Source organism: Vanellus vanellus (genome assembly GCF_965231255.1).
Source record: "Vanellus vanellus genome assembly, chromosome: 6".
Lineage (NCBI taxonomy): Eukaryota > Metazoa > Chordata > Aves > Charadriiformes > Charadriidae > Vanellus > Vanellus vanellus.
Window position 1 is genome coordinate 21,047,980 of NC_138911.1, and position 15,017 is coordinate 21,062,996.

Sequence of the window (15,017 nt, forward strand, 5' to 3'; positions counted from 1 at the left end):
ACTGGTTTGGAATGTGTGTGTATGCATTTGTGTTTGTGTGTACATAAAATGGATGAATTTTGTGAAAACTGAGTTCACATTGTTTTCAGTGAGGAATTGTCAAGTATGTTTTCACTGACTTAGTAAATGTCTCCAAAAATACTGAATATAAATAATACAAATTTATTGCAATATGTATACATTTGGGGATCCTGTCATGTTTTGTAGCTTTCAGTTGAGCTGATAAACAATGTGAAAATATATGCATCCCCAGAAGAGGTGTGGCTGAATGACATCATTGAAAAATGTCTGAAATGTTTCTGATTTATATTAATTATAAATATTTAGTCTTAGAAAAAATATAACTGACCCTTGCTCTACATTTACAAAGATAATCTCAAAAATATTTGTTTCTGCTGCTGACCAAGTTATGAGGGGTAATTTAAAGAGACTCTTGAGTCACTTCTTCCTTTTCCTGCTACAAGAAAGGACTGAACACAACTGAAGTCCTGGGCAAAGATGTCATATATTGCATAGGGAGACAAAAAAAGTAGTGCTTTAATTGGAGGAGCACTCTTCGAATCCATGTTTCCTCCAAAAGGCAATTGTGTTTGGATATTTGCACAGCACTGTTGAAGAACTTTGGTGAGGCCTTTCAGGGATCAGTGTGGAGCTGAATCACATACCATGTCTCTATGAAACCCAGTATATTTGTGTCCTTGTTGCTATGAAAGGGCAAAGTCTTGTTTTATATTTTTCAATCTGATTATCACTTTTGTCACCAGGTGAATCTCTTGGTTCAGTGAATTTGTTAAAAGACGACAATTCCTAAATGAGTTTTTACAAAGCCAGATTTTTTCTGCATGGGAACAAGTGGAAGAAATGTATTTTTAATCCTTGCTCTTTTTTTTTTGTCTAGGCAAAAAGTTGTTGAAGGTAGTCTTACTCATCCCTTTGCACTGACGTTGTCTGGGGACACTTTGTATTGGACAGACTGGCAAACGCGCTCCATTCATGCCTGTAACAAAAGAACGGGAGAGAAAAGGAGAGAAATACTGTCTGCCCTATATTCACCGATGGACATCCAGGTCTTAAGTCCAGACCGGCAGCCATACTGTATGTTTTACTTTTCCCTGAAACTTTTTACATGACTATTACTTATCTATCTGGAAAAACATTAATCATAAAAATGGTTAGTGTGAAGTTGTAAGGTTTTGAACACTTGTTAGGGGATTAGTTGCTAAAGGTATAAGTACCCGAGTCCTGTACCTTTCTTTGAAAATTCCAGCCAGAACTGATATGCGCTCGCTCCTTATCCCAGTTGGTAACAAAATCCAAAATCCAGTGCGCTGCTTCAATGACATCTTTTGATTTGTAATATCTGAAAGAGAATGTTAAAGACTCACCTGGCATCTTATTAACACCATTATTTTAAAGACAACTGAAAAAATGCTTATCATTACTTTTTTAATAATAAGTATAATTACCATAAAATATGTAATGTTCCCTTTGTAGTTAAAAGTGCAGTTTTTGCAGTCCAGACTTGATCATGTTTATCTTCAATATGCAACAAATAGTTTATGGATGTTTCAGTATGGAAGGGATTTAGTTCTCAGCTTTTACATGAATCACATATGTTCCTCTATTTCTTCTTTACGTATGATGCTACTTCAAAGGAAGGCAGATGTAGAGAACTGAGAATTGAATGAGGCTGTATATATTTTGTATATGCATGTGATTCCATGTGGCAGTTGGTCTAGGGTTTTTTAGGATTGCGAGAATGGGACTTAAAAGCAATGGTGTGGAAATATATATAATTGAGTAGCTATGGGAAGGATCATCTCCTGCCTAGGGGAGATACTCTTGCCATTTGGATTGGCTTCTTTATTTATGCCAACTGTAAAGTCTGCTTCCCTACAGGTAACATTTGTTATTCCAGTAAAGTTTATAGGATGTCAGTAAACAGGCTGGAAAGTAAGCAAAAAGAGTTTGGAGATCATCTTGGTGATGAAACATGCGCAAGTTTTCATTGAGGTTGTCGAGTATGCACAACACCCTAGTTTATCTCACAGCTCCAGATAAGAGTTTGTCTGTGCTGAATTCTTGTCATTGCTTTTAGCTCAGGGAATGTCCCACCCTTGGGTCACAGTATTTCTGGGTCAGTCACAAAGAAAATGCGGCACATAGGGAAATGGCATATGCTGAAAATAGCTCAGATGCCATTGACTTCCAGGCTTGTATTCCTTCCTCTCCTTTTTTTTTCCCTTTGTGACTGTCAGTGGAAATAACACAAGCCAAATTAGCCGGAAATGTTGTGGTTTTATATGAAAGCAGTTCAGATGCTTATTCAAACTATGATTGATTTTGGAGAGATCTTGCACAACTTGCAATTTGTTTTTTTTTTTTTAATAGCTGACCATATTCTCCATAATTATGCATGCTTACAGTTTAATCTCTTGCTGCCATTTTTTTTCCCGTGTAAGTGAGATAGGTGCATGCAGTTGTCATGTGTCAGCCCCTGTCCTGTCCCTCCCCACTACCCAATTTTATTTTTTTTTATGTTTTCAAAATTGCTGACTTTACATGTTGCTCTTCTGGATTTCCTGGTGATTCAGGGATATGTCTTGCTGTGGAAGCTTTTCAGTAGGAAAAGATATTTCCAACATGCAACACTACTGCAATGTAGCAATTGTACAAATTGTTATGTTTTCCCTTCTTTCATAGAACTGGCCACTCCCCCACCATCACCACCCCCCAAGCCTTGTTTTCCATTTTCATAATGCTTAGCAGACCCAGCATCCACAAAGTAACTGATGTCCAAAGTTCTTAGCTGTGTACAGTTTTAGAAACATTGAAAGAACTGTAAAGTGAGAATGTGGTGAGCTGTCAGCTCTTTCAAAATCAGCTTTTGCATGCATCTCAATTTAGGTGCCCCTAGAAGTAAAATGTTGGGGAGGGAGGAATGAAACACTTGATTTTGCGGATCTTCTGTCTTTTAGCACTAAAGCTTGTGCCAGTCGTGTGGGGTCTATAATTTCTTCCTCATAACAGAAAAGAGGGCTTTGGGGGTTCTGGAAAAATGAAAATAAATGTGTTTGGTTTCTTGAAGTTCACACTCCATGTGAAGAAAACAACGGAGGTTGCTCCCATCTGTGCTTGCTGTCTCCAAGAGACCCCTTCTACAGCTGTGCCTGTCCCACTGGTGTGCAGTTAGAAGACGATGGCAGGACATGCAAATCAGGTAGGAGCTTTCCTTTTCTACTGTGACAGTGTTGACTTGTTTTGGGTTTGCCACTTAAAAGTTGAGCCTTGAAGAAGTGAGTTGAGAGGAGCTGCCTGACACACTGAAATATCACTCATGTCCTTATGAAGATGGCAGAAATTTTGCACCCAAAGCTCCTGCCAAAGATAGTGATTTTTATGAATTAAAGTAATCACTTGCATCAGAAATCAGAGAATTTTGACTGTATTTTTTGTGTTGCCAGTTCTCTGTAGGAATGAAGTAGTATGTGGAGCCCACAGCAGAAGAATTTCATTAAAAGTAAGCTAATGTAGGACATCCTTCTGTTTGGACAATGGACCATGGACAGACATCTGCTCCCTCCCATTCATTGTCCAGTAGTGGTCAATGATGCAGTAGTGGTGGCCAAGTTATTGCCTTCCAGTTACATCTCAAAGTTAGCAATATACTTGAGACATGTTCTGCACACAAATGTGCCAAAAATTTGCTTAAGGCTACTTCCATGTGCCCATGTACTATTCTGGAGACAGCCCAGTGAGTTGCCCCTGCTTCATTTAGTTTTATAATGAAATAATCTGTACAGAAAAATTAAGATTTAAAATAGAAATATGTTTTTTCTGGTTCTGAAGATTAATCATCCTTCTGTTTCCTTTTGGGCTGCTCTGTGGGAAAGATTTATGAGAAAATTGCAATAAGAATTTTTCTCCCTGGGTCTAGTATGTGTTTTTTGAACATCATATTTAATTTTCAAATGTGAGGTGAGGCTTCATGCAAAGAGGCTTCTAAAGTTTGCTGCTTGAAATAATTGAGCTAGAGAAAATAATGTTCTAGATGGCTGTTCCATGTCACTGAGAAGTAGGAGAAGCTTGGGTATTATCACTAGAAAGGTGTGCAGAGAATAATAGCTAGAGTATACACTTTAATTGAAAAGTATAACTGGATGCATATTTCATATCCATAAGGTGAATGAGTCTAGGGGTATACTTTGAAAGCTTTGTTTTATCATTGATCTGGAAGCCTCTTTTTAAAATGCATCTTACAAAAGCAGGCAATTAACACGGATACGGTGGTAGGACACTAGGAGGCAAAGTTTTGGAGAGTGTTCTGCCGACAGACTACATGACACTGTGCTGCCTGTGTTTTCAACAAGTGTCGTCAAAGACTGTAGTAATTTTCTGATGTGGCTTGGTTTCTCTGCGTACTAAAGCAAGCATAATAGATTCCTTTCATTTGTGAACTTGAAGCAGAATTTGAACACTGAACCTCCAGGATTTAAGGGCCAGCTTTATTAGCTCATCCTGCTGCAATTGAAAGGCTTATAAGGTAGTCCTTGCTGCTGCTGAAAGACCTTTCTCTTTTTTCCTTCCAGCTTTGGAAAGTTTCCCTTTCACAGCTTTTAAAAAAGTACATTGCTGAATGCTCAGGACAGCCTATTTAGACGTTCATATTGACCTCATGTTTCTGGCAGTGGGAATGAAGGTCAGCTTGCTTTTGACATTTTGGCAGATTGCACAAGCAGGAGTGACTGCTGATACTGTGCTTTCACCTTTCCATTGTCAGGCCAGACAATCTGTCAAGGGTGTTCTGTCAAAGGAGGGCAAAAAAGTGGGATGGGAACAGGAAATCTGGTTTTGCATAAGAATGTGGCCTTTCGGTTCAGTTTTATGGATTATTTCTTTCCCAAGCTCCACATCTTTTGTTGTCCTGTCTGCCTTATGCCAATATCCATGTGCTTCCCTTTCCCCTCTAATTAATTAACTCCTTGGTTGCAAGGAACTGACTTTTTGTTCTCTGCACGAGTCCTTTGTAGTAAAGTTGTATCAGGAACTACGGATGCAACAGTGTTGACTACTTTTCTATTTTGTTCCCCGTTGGCTTGGGCAAAAGTGCGAAAGTACAAAGTCACTTGGCCATATCGGTTTCTTTGACATTAGACTTTTAAGTGAATTATGCAAATGCTACTGGGGATTTGTCTGCAAGAGGAAGAAGCATTCTGTTCTCAAAATCTGTGTCCACATGGGGAGTTTACTGGTGCAAATATGACTATATAATGTTACTGTATATCTCTGTCGGAAAGTGTTCTTGTGCAGAAAAGCCCTGTGGCTCTTAGGCTATTTCAGCCCTTTAGAATATTGAAGAATACCTGTTCAGGTATGAGAGCTCTGTAGCTCTTTAGAAAGAGTGTTGAATAGCAATGGACCTGGGTAATTAAAAAAACATGAATTCAAGGACAGGCTATGCCACTATTTGCTTTGCTGTGGGTTATGTCTGTATGCATCGAAACACCAAACTCTGGATTTTTACACTTTTTCTAAACATCTAACTGTTGATATGCTGAAGCCATAAGTATTGTGTCTATATTAAAAGAATAGTTCATTATTCTGTAGTTTTGGCTTTCAGTGTTGATTCATTCTTGCTTTCTCTCTGTTTCTAAGTAGTTGTATAAATAAAAAAACTAGCTCTGCAGTAGATATCCATCATTAATAATAGATATTAAATATAAGGATAGATTGCAACTGGCATCAAGTGTAAGTTCCTCTCTGGGAATATGTACTTGTTTTGTGCAGCTAGATGTTTTGTGTTGCTTCCCTCCAGACATATGATATTAAGTCTGTTTTCCTCTGTTGGCCGTGAAAATGCTTTGGACTTGCTTGAAGTTCCCATATCAATAAGCAGAGGGGTTGTAAGTTTGGGAAGTAAATCAGCTGCACCTGACCATGTATGCTTAGCAAAGTGAATATTCAAGCTATGATCTTTGGAATTACTTAAGAAGTTGTGCAGGACCACTACTGTCTTGGTGGATGTGGCCAAATAGGCGATTTTAGATAGGTGTCTGAACCCAGTCTTGCCTGTGTAGTAGGTAATGAAGTCACAGTTTGTAACGGCCATCAGAGGCCAATGGCTCTAATCTGAAGGTCCTGTGGAGGGTGGCCTTGTCAGTAGTAACTCTTAGTACTCTAAGTAGTACCCTTAGTTGTAAATTCCAGGAATGACTGACCTCTGTAATTTCATGTTTCAAAACAGAGCTTCTGTTCTTAGACCAGGTGGCTTTCTTGATTTGGGGGAGTGTGGTGTGTGTTTTTTAATTTGCCTTTTTTTGTTTGAAAGTCTTCTCTAAGCTTGCTTGAGCAATGAATGTTTGAGAAAGAAGCAAAGGTTTGCATGCAGTCATTTAAAAGGGTTGTGTAATTCTGCTCAATTAGCTTTTTATTCATGCAGTCATAAAATTGTAAGCCTGCTTTAGTTAATCTTCAGTTTCTTGGTTTAGATGCTTTCTGATGCAAATAATCAAAGTCTTAAGACCAAAGACTTCTGTGTGTTCTACGAATATTTTCAGGGAAGCAAAGATTGGTTTGATCAGCCGTGGACAAGTAAATAGGCCAATTTAGAAAGCAGAGCAGAAGTGTGAAAGTTTTAAAAGCTTGGGGATCTTCTTTCAGTCATTTGGCTGACTTAGGGCTATCTTGAGGTTTTTCTTTCTTTCTTTGTTTAAGGATCACATTTACCTTCTTTATGAACAGAATTATTGTGATCCATGAGTCTTGTTTGTCTGTGAGGGCTCCTTTGAGCTGTTCTTCTTCTGTCCTGAGGTTCCCTTCCTAGGATTTAGTGAGTTCTGTTGTTGAGCTAGTAGTAGTTTGAAGTGTTGTGAGAAAGACAAATATATTAATAGCTAGTGTCATGTCTCCAACAGTAAACTATTTGAACCTTTCTTATCTTGCAGGGCAGAGTCTTCAGGTGATAGCTGCATGTCATCTCCTTTGAGCAGCTTCACCATCCTCATGCTTCTCATTCTTGCTTTCCTTGGTGCACAGTGAATGGCATGAATTTATCTGTTTCTGACTACAGCTCTGGTGCTCCTTTGGTATAATTTGCACCACTTAATGCGAACGTTTCCAGGCAAAATGGAGCCATCCTGTTCTGCTTTCATGGAGCAGGTTTGCTTTGCTCTGCTAGGCGGAGGTGCAGTCTCAAAATGTTGGATGACTCTCCCTGCATTTTTCCTTCCCTCTTTGACTTGACCATGTGGTTCTGTTTAATCACATTCAAGCAAGTCTAGAGGTTTGTTGTTTATCTTGTCAGCTAATTCTAATTAAACCCTGATCCCAGTCTCTCGTACAACAGCTATCTGTATGCATCCTTCCAAGATTGAGCTGGTTTCTGTAAACAGTGTTCAGCAGCCTGTTTCTCTTGTGTTTCTGGAAAATATATAATTTCTTATTGCTGTATTCAGTGTTGCTGGCACACAACTATTGCTGCAGGCTTTCTACAAGGATGTCAAAAGCTTCATCTTTTTTTTAAGAAGTGGATATCTTTCCCTGTAAGTGGTCACTGACTTCCTAAATTCCCTCTGCCTGTTAGTGTTGTATTCCTAAAGGATCTAACTCTCACTGCACATCATTTTCTGATATCATGGTACCAAGTAAGTCAATTGTACATTAACTAAAATTAATTTGACAGAATTTCATAACTTATTGTATTGGGTTTGTATGGCAAGCTTTTGGTAGCGGGTGGCTTCTGTGAGAAGCTGCTAGAAGCTTCCCTTGTGTCCTGCCGGCTGTTTCCAAGGTGGATCCACCACTGGTCAAGGCTGAGCCCATCAGTGATGGTGGTAGTGCCTCTGTGAACACATATTTAAGAAGGGGGGGAAAAAGCCTTCTGGGCTGCAGCAGCCGGAGAGAGGAGTGAGAATATGTGAGAGAAACAACTCTGCAGACACTAAGTTCAGTGAAGAAGGGGGGGAGGAGGTGCTCCAGGTGCCAGAGCAGAGATTCCCCTGCAGCCTGTGGTGAGGCAGACTGTCCCCCTGCAGCCCATGGAGGTTAAGAGAGGAGCAGATATCCACCTGCAGATGGTGGAGGACCCCATGCCAAAGCAAGTGGATGCCCACAGGAGACTGTGACCCCATGGGAAGTCCACACTGGACCAGGTTTGTGACCCTGCAGGGAACCTATGGTGCAGTCTGTTCCTGCAGGACAGCACCCCGTGGAAAGGACCAATGCTGGAGTAGTTCATGAAGAACTGCAGCCCGTGGGAAGGACTCACATTGGAGAAGTTCGTGGAGGACTGTCTCCTGTGGAAAGGACCCCATGCTAAAGCAGTGTGAGGAGTCCTTTCCTTGAAGAGGAAGAAGTGGCAGAGACAATGTGTGATGAATTGACCACAACCCACATTCCCCATTCCCCTGCACTGGTCAAGGGGAAGGAGGTAGAGAATTGGGGAGTAAAGTTAAGTCCGGGAAGAAGCAAAGGTGGGGGTGACGTGTTTTAAGATTTAGTTTTTATTTCTCATTTTCCTACTCTGATTTGATTGGCAAGACATTAAATTAATTTTCCCCAAGTCAAGTCAAGTTGTGCCCGTGACAGTAATTGTCCTTATCTCGACCCACAAGCCTTTCATTATATTTTCTCTCTCCTGTCCAGCTGAGGAGGGGGAGTGATAGAGTGGCTTTGGTGGGCACCTGGCATCCAGCCAAAGTCAACCCACCACACCTGTCATCCATGGCTGATACCACAAAACATTTTGAGTGAAAGCTCAAATACTCCCCACCCTGCCCTCCCAAGTTTTTACCAGTTTGGGTCTATGGCTATGGACCTTTAATAAGTAGGATAAACTGGGACTTCAGCTAGTGTTCTTTTTTATTGTATATTTTTTTAACTTCAGCAAGAGTACTCACAGCTACACAACGTCAGAATTAGCCCAGATTCATACAGCTTCTGGAAGCTGCGTATCCCAAGGTTTAAAAATATATTTTTCCAGTTTTTTTTTTCCTCATTAAATGTGTAATGCTTTGCTGCAGTATATGGATAAAATATTTCAGTAAAAGCTCCAGAATTTTACTCTACTTATTACGCAGCTTCATTGCAGCAATTTCACTTGGCATGGGCATCATTAGTTTTTTTACTAAATTTTACTAAAATTACTGTACTGGGCTTGGCTGGGATGGAGTTAATTTTCTTCATAGTAGATCATATGGTGCTATGTTTTGGATTTGTGATCAAACCGTGTTGATAACACAGGGATTTTTTAGCTAGTGCTGAACAGTGCTTGCACAGTGTCAAGGCTGCTTTGTTTCTCACCCTGCCCTGCCTGCTGGGAGTGCTCAAGAAGTTGGAAGGGGACACACCTGGGACAGCTGACCCCAGCTGACCAAAGGGATATTCCATATCATACAGCATCGTGCTCAGCAGTAAAAGCTGGGGTAAAGAAGGAGGAAGGGGGGACATTTGAAGTTACGGGATTTGACTTCCCAAGTAACCATTACGTGTGATGGAGCCCTGCTTTCCTGGAATTGGCTGAACACCTGCCTGCTGACAAGAAGTACTGAATAAATTCTTCATGTTGCTTTGCTTGTGCATACATCTTTTGCTTTAGCTATTAAACTGTCTTTATCTCAACCCATGAGTTTTCTCACTTTTACCCTTCCCATTTTCTCCCCCGTCCCGCTGTAGGGAGCGAGTGGGTGGCTGGGTGGGGCTTAGCTGCCCACCAGGGTTAACCCACAACAATTTTGCAAACAGTAGCTCTGTTTTCTTTATCTTCTCTGGAGTTTGGAGGGAAAGCTATTCATTTCTGTAAAGTCTTCCTCTTAATTTTGCATGATGTATTTTACCCTCTAATATGAGGGAAGTTCCCTGATGATATTTTATCTGCTTGTTCTGTGCTGGGTGATTTCTCTGTTTCCTGTGCAACCTGTGGCAGATGTACTTTTAATACATCAAACGTGTGTTATACACATTTATTATACCTAAATTCCTCTCCAACCAAATGTAAGTCTCCATTAAGAGGAATCTTTTAGTGCTTGCTTCCACAGAAAAACCCCAAACCTTTCTGTGCATTTCTGTAGGCATTCTTCACACTGAAATCTCTTGGATATTTAATTTTACACTTGGTTTATTTTCTTTCCATTTGTGTTGGGAAAGATGAGGAGTCTATTCCCTTTCTTCTATTTGAAAGCAAGATGAGACACCTCTTGGTAAGAAGGCATGTGGATGGTTGAGGTATAGGTGCATTTGCATGCCACGCAAAAAATAGGTGACAAATGTGACATCAAGTGCAACTTAAGCAAGTGTTTGGCAGGGGGAAACATTTAGTGGCAAAACAACATCAGCAGTCTCTCATTATAGCTACACTACTCCTATCTTCTAGTGCTAAATCCAGTCTCTGATCTTTAACATCAGTAAGAGCTTGATGTCCACCTATAGGAGATATTCCTTCTCTATCCATGACCTCCAATTTTGTCATACTCTCAGAGAAATGCTCTTGGTATTTTGAAGCTTGCACAAAGGAGTGATGCCTGGAACTATGGGCAGTGCCAACTGAAGTATGTTCCTTTAATATGCTGAGCATTGCTCAGTATAGATCTAAGTCAAGGAGCATCTGGACGATGCTCTTAGTCATATGGTTTACTTTTAGGTAGCCCTGCAAGGAACACGGAGTTTGACTTGATGATCGTTATGGGTCCCTTTCAACTTGAGACACTCTATGATTTGAAGTAGACTGAGCACAGTCATCTCTAGCAAGGGCTATAAAAACATAAATGAAGTAATAGATTACTTCTATCAGGGGTCTCTTCCTAAAGGCTGTCTAAAAAAATTCAGCTGGTTAATATGTTAAGGATAAATATTTGAGACTGCATTTACTCCTACTAGTGACTTGCTTTAAGATTTGACAGAGGGGAAAGTATAGAGCAGAAATAAAGGAAGTTTGAGTATTTGTATCCCTCTAAAGATCAGGACCTATTAGATACTGCAGCTGAATACAGGTATAGAAAATCCTCTGGTGCAATGTCAAGTGCCTGCTTGGTCCCCTACGTGGATAAATGATACTATTTTGGTTGTTAGCACATCTTTTTTCTTCCGTGACTTTTGGCTCTTTCTGGTTTCCTCTTCTCGGGTGTTTTTATATATATTTATACATAAACATGTGAGATTTTTAAAAGACCTGTTCAAGTTTAAATTTCTCATTCTTAAGCTAGAGCTAATCTTGAGGTGAGTTGCTAAGTTAAATAAAGTACACTGAAATCTGATTTGTCCATTTCGTGGTAGTGAAAACGTAGCCCTACTGAGAGTGAAGGAAAGCTCCTGTAAGTTTCCATGGGACCAGGGATTGCATCTAAGATCGTCTCTGGGTATTTTTTGATGCTCTTTAATGACCCTAAAGTGTTTGTTGTTGTTATTTAATAAAGATTAAATAAAATAATTAATAAAGATAAACAGCACGGACTGATTAGAGAAACAGTATGGACTAATCCAGAGTTTCTGATTAAGTAGATAAACTGCTAATTAGAGACGAACAGCCTGTTTGTGAAAGGGAAGGATTAGGGAGACATTCATTATTTGGGATAATTCCTGTAAATCAGCTCTTACAAGTACCTGAGAAATCTTCTTCTGGCATTGTGTGAATAACCTAAAATAACTGTCAGGAGTCTTTTAGCACTTGGAAGGTGCTGGAAGAGAAATCTTGCACATCAGTAGATAAATTCTGATTATATTCTAGCATTGATTTGGGTCTGTATTGGGAATGAGCACTCATGTCCTAATCTGTTTGTCATGAGGGAAATAAACAAAAGGAAAACTCTATTTTCGCTTATTTACTAGAACCTCAACAGCTGCCTGCATACCTGTCTGTCCCCCTTGCCCACTGTGATTGAAATGCAGCTGTGGAAAACCATGATTTTTGGTTGCAAGATGCTTTCACTTCATAGCTGTCTTCTGTCCTGTCTATGGTGTTGACTACCGGAGGGAGGTGTTATCCACAAGTTCTGGAAGACATTTTTCTCATTCCGCTCTCCCTATTGCACTTCCAAAGGTGTATTGTGCTTCCTTTGCTTACCAAGGAATTGTCAATCTCATGTTTTTCCTTTGTTGGGCAGAGATGGAACTTCTTAAAGATTACTGTGAGCCTTCTCTGAAGAAAGGATTTATGTAATTGGCATCTCCCTCAATGCCTGCAGCCACATTAGTTCCCTAATCATAGTGGTGTCTTCCCTCCAGCCAGCAGATGATCTACTGAAAGGACCTGGAGGTGTTTAAAAAAAGGGTAGATGTGGTACTTAGGGACATGGTTTAGAAGTGGTTTTGTCAGGGTAGGTTAATGGTTGGACTTGATGATCTTAAAGGTCCCTTCCAACCTCAGCAATTCTATGATTCTATGACCTGTGGGTATTTTGCAGCAGATGAGAGGGAAAGTTTGGATAACAGGTCAAACGTACAAGTAGTGTACAATGGTTCCTGCAAGGTGGAGAATTACCCAGATTCCAGGCTATTGAAAATGAGATGCAGTGGGTTGAATGAGGAAATGGCATTTCATTTGCTGCACCAGGACCCGTGTTAAACTACTTGCTCCAAACACGTCCTATTCATTCTTTAGCACTAAAACAATGGGCCAGGGTGTTACTTACTCAGTAAGAAATAATATTATGTGGACCTATATTTTGCTGAGAGACATTTTCAGTACACCAGCAGGGGTTGTAAAAACTGTCCAGATGTGGGTACCTGACAATCCAGGAAATGTAGAGGCTACCTCTTCTATTTCTACTCCATTTCATGAAATGTTTTCATGAGTGTTTTTTTTCTTTCATTCATGTATAGATCTTGTTTGTTTTGAGTCTGTTTTCCTCTTGCTTTTGTTAGTGTGTTGCGTTTATGATTTAATTTGATCTGTATGAAAAGATTACATTACTTTCTATTCATATCAACTTTGATTCTCCTAAATGGGGAGCACTTTGTGTAGCGACAAAATGAAATAGCCTCCTATGGAAATGCACTTGTTTATGATTTCATTGGATAAAAGCCATTAGAAACATGCTGTAATGAAGACACCTGGAGGGAGTGAGGGGCATTCTGGAAGGTCTGCCTTATCATCTTCTAGCTCTGTTGTCAGTGGTTTTACCGGGCTAGTGAATGAAACTCTCTTTTGGGACTTATGGTGCATGTTTCGGATTGACGACTGCTTTCCAGAACTCTGAAACACTGTCTAGTTAGAGATAGTAGCTAGCTCATTTTGTGTGTGGTTGGGTTTTTTTTTTGTGCGTGTGAGTGTTTGTACAAAGGAAAAAGCAACACTCTCCCTTTCCAGCAGTATTGAGTCCCTGGATTGATTTTGGTGTTATGCTGCAGGAGAACCACACCCTGGGTCTGCACTGAAAAGGTTTATGTGTAAACTTTGTTAGCTTGCGTTCACCATAGGCTAGGTACATACACGTGGAAAGTTACCGAGACCTGGGGATAAGTTGTTAAGCTGCTGTAGCTTGAGTGCCTCTTCAAACATTGGGTGAACAAGCTCTATTTTACTGCATTGATGTAGCAACAGTGAGGTTGAGACGCTCCTTAGATTTGCAAACCCTAATTTACAGTTGTTTACAACTTTTTTCCATGATGTTTACCCTTTGACAGATGATTGTGTTAGCTCTGAATTGAATTTTCTGTGGCTCCATCACACTTGGAACATAATAAATAAGGCTTAAACTTCAAAGCACTATACAGCTATCAGCCTCAGAGAGGGCCCGTGGGATGTAAAGTATTTATTTTTGTTTGTGTAAAGGAGGACAGCAGTGCAGAGAAACTAATATGTTCAAGGTCTCTTGGTGAGTGGGAAACATCTGCAATTAGAAGTCAACAGAAGTGGGATTGTAGAAAAACTGTTGTAAGTGCATTTCTGTTCATTTTTTTTTTTAATATTAATTATGTGTCTTGTTGGGTTGTAATGAATTTTTGATCATCATCTGTGTGTATTTGATGGTGTCACCATCAAAACTTTGTTAAACGGAAACTAGGTGATAGAATGGCTGTCACTTCTAAAGTCAGTGATCCCTTACTCTGAGCCAGTGAGATTGTATGTCTCCAGCAGTGAATAGGTGCATTTAAACTTTAAAACCATGATTTGCAAGGAAATACTGGAATCCAAAGACTGTACGCTTTTTCTAGTGGTGGGGATTTCTGACAGACTTTTTCTTGGCCCATCCTTTTTCCTATGGCTTGCAATGAACTGTTGTTAAGAATTCTGTGCAAAGGGATGTTCTTTTTTTGTTAATAAAAAGTAGAATCTGGGACTAGGATATCTGTAAAGCTAACATTCTAGCACTTAGCATTTCCAACTTTCTCTTCTCTTCCTTTAAAGCTCATATAGTATAGACAGATCTTAGGGGTGGGGGGGGTAAGACTTAGTTGTTCAAGTGCTTTGAGGTCTTTGGATGAAACCTCTGTATAAATGCATATTCTTTGCTTGGTACAGCGATAGCCAGACAGCTGTGCTGATCTTGGATTCTGGTTACTACCAGTGCAGTTATGATTGTTATACTAATGCTATTTTGAGAAAGTCTTCATGAGAGTTACCTGCTCCTCTGTCATTAGGAACTTTACAAAGCTTTGTGCTTGCAAGTGTAGTACTGGCTATGTAGTGTGTCTCACAGAAGCTCAGGCCTATATTAGAGTAGGGTAACTGACTTCTGTGTTGCAATGGCTTTCTCTGGAAGAAATGTTACTTTTGTCTTAGTCAGGTGTTTTGTGCTAATAATCTGTCAGCTGTACAGTTTAATTAATATTCTGTTTGTGGGGCTTTTTTAGTGGCTGTGTGAATGTGTCATAACTCTGAATTTTAGTTTTTTTTTTTCCTACTCCAGGCAAAGTAACTTAGAATTCTGTTACTGAGATAATGGAAGAAACCGTAGACAATAGCTTTTCACTGTAACATGCAGACAGATATGATGTAATTTATGAGTTACGTGAGCGCTCTGGTATTTCCTTTCTTTGTCACAAGTGTTAGTTTTCTTTATGCCTACTTACCTTTCAATTAA

The 15,017-nt window shown here is 39.8% G+C and overlaps 1 protein-coding gene across 3 annotated transcripts in view; it reads left to right on the top strand.

Annotated features, from left to right (window-relative positions):
- LRP5 (LDL receptor related protein 5) overlaps nt 1–15,017 on the top strand; it is a 166,906-nt gene that overhangs the window by 57,942 nt on the left and 93,947 nt on the right. For all 3 annotated transcript variants that reach the window (XM_082486003.1, XM_082486002.1, XM_082486001.1), the window contains exons 4-5: nt 899–1,095; nt 3,089–3,220. In XM_082486003.1, coding sequence (XP_082342129.1) covers nt 899–1,095; nt 3,089–3,220 — 329 coding nt within the window. The remainder of the gene's footprint in view (nt 1–898; nt 1,096–3,088; nt 3,221–15,017) is intronic.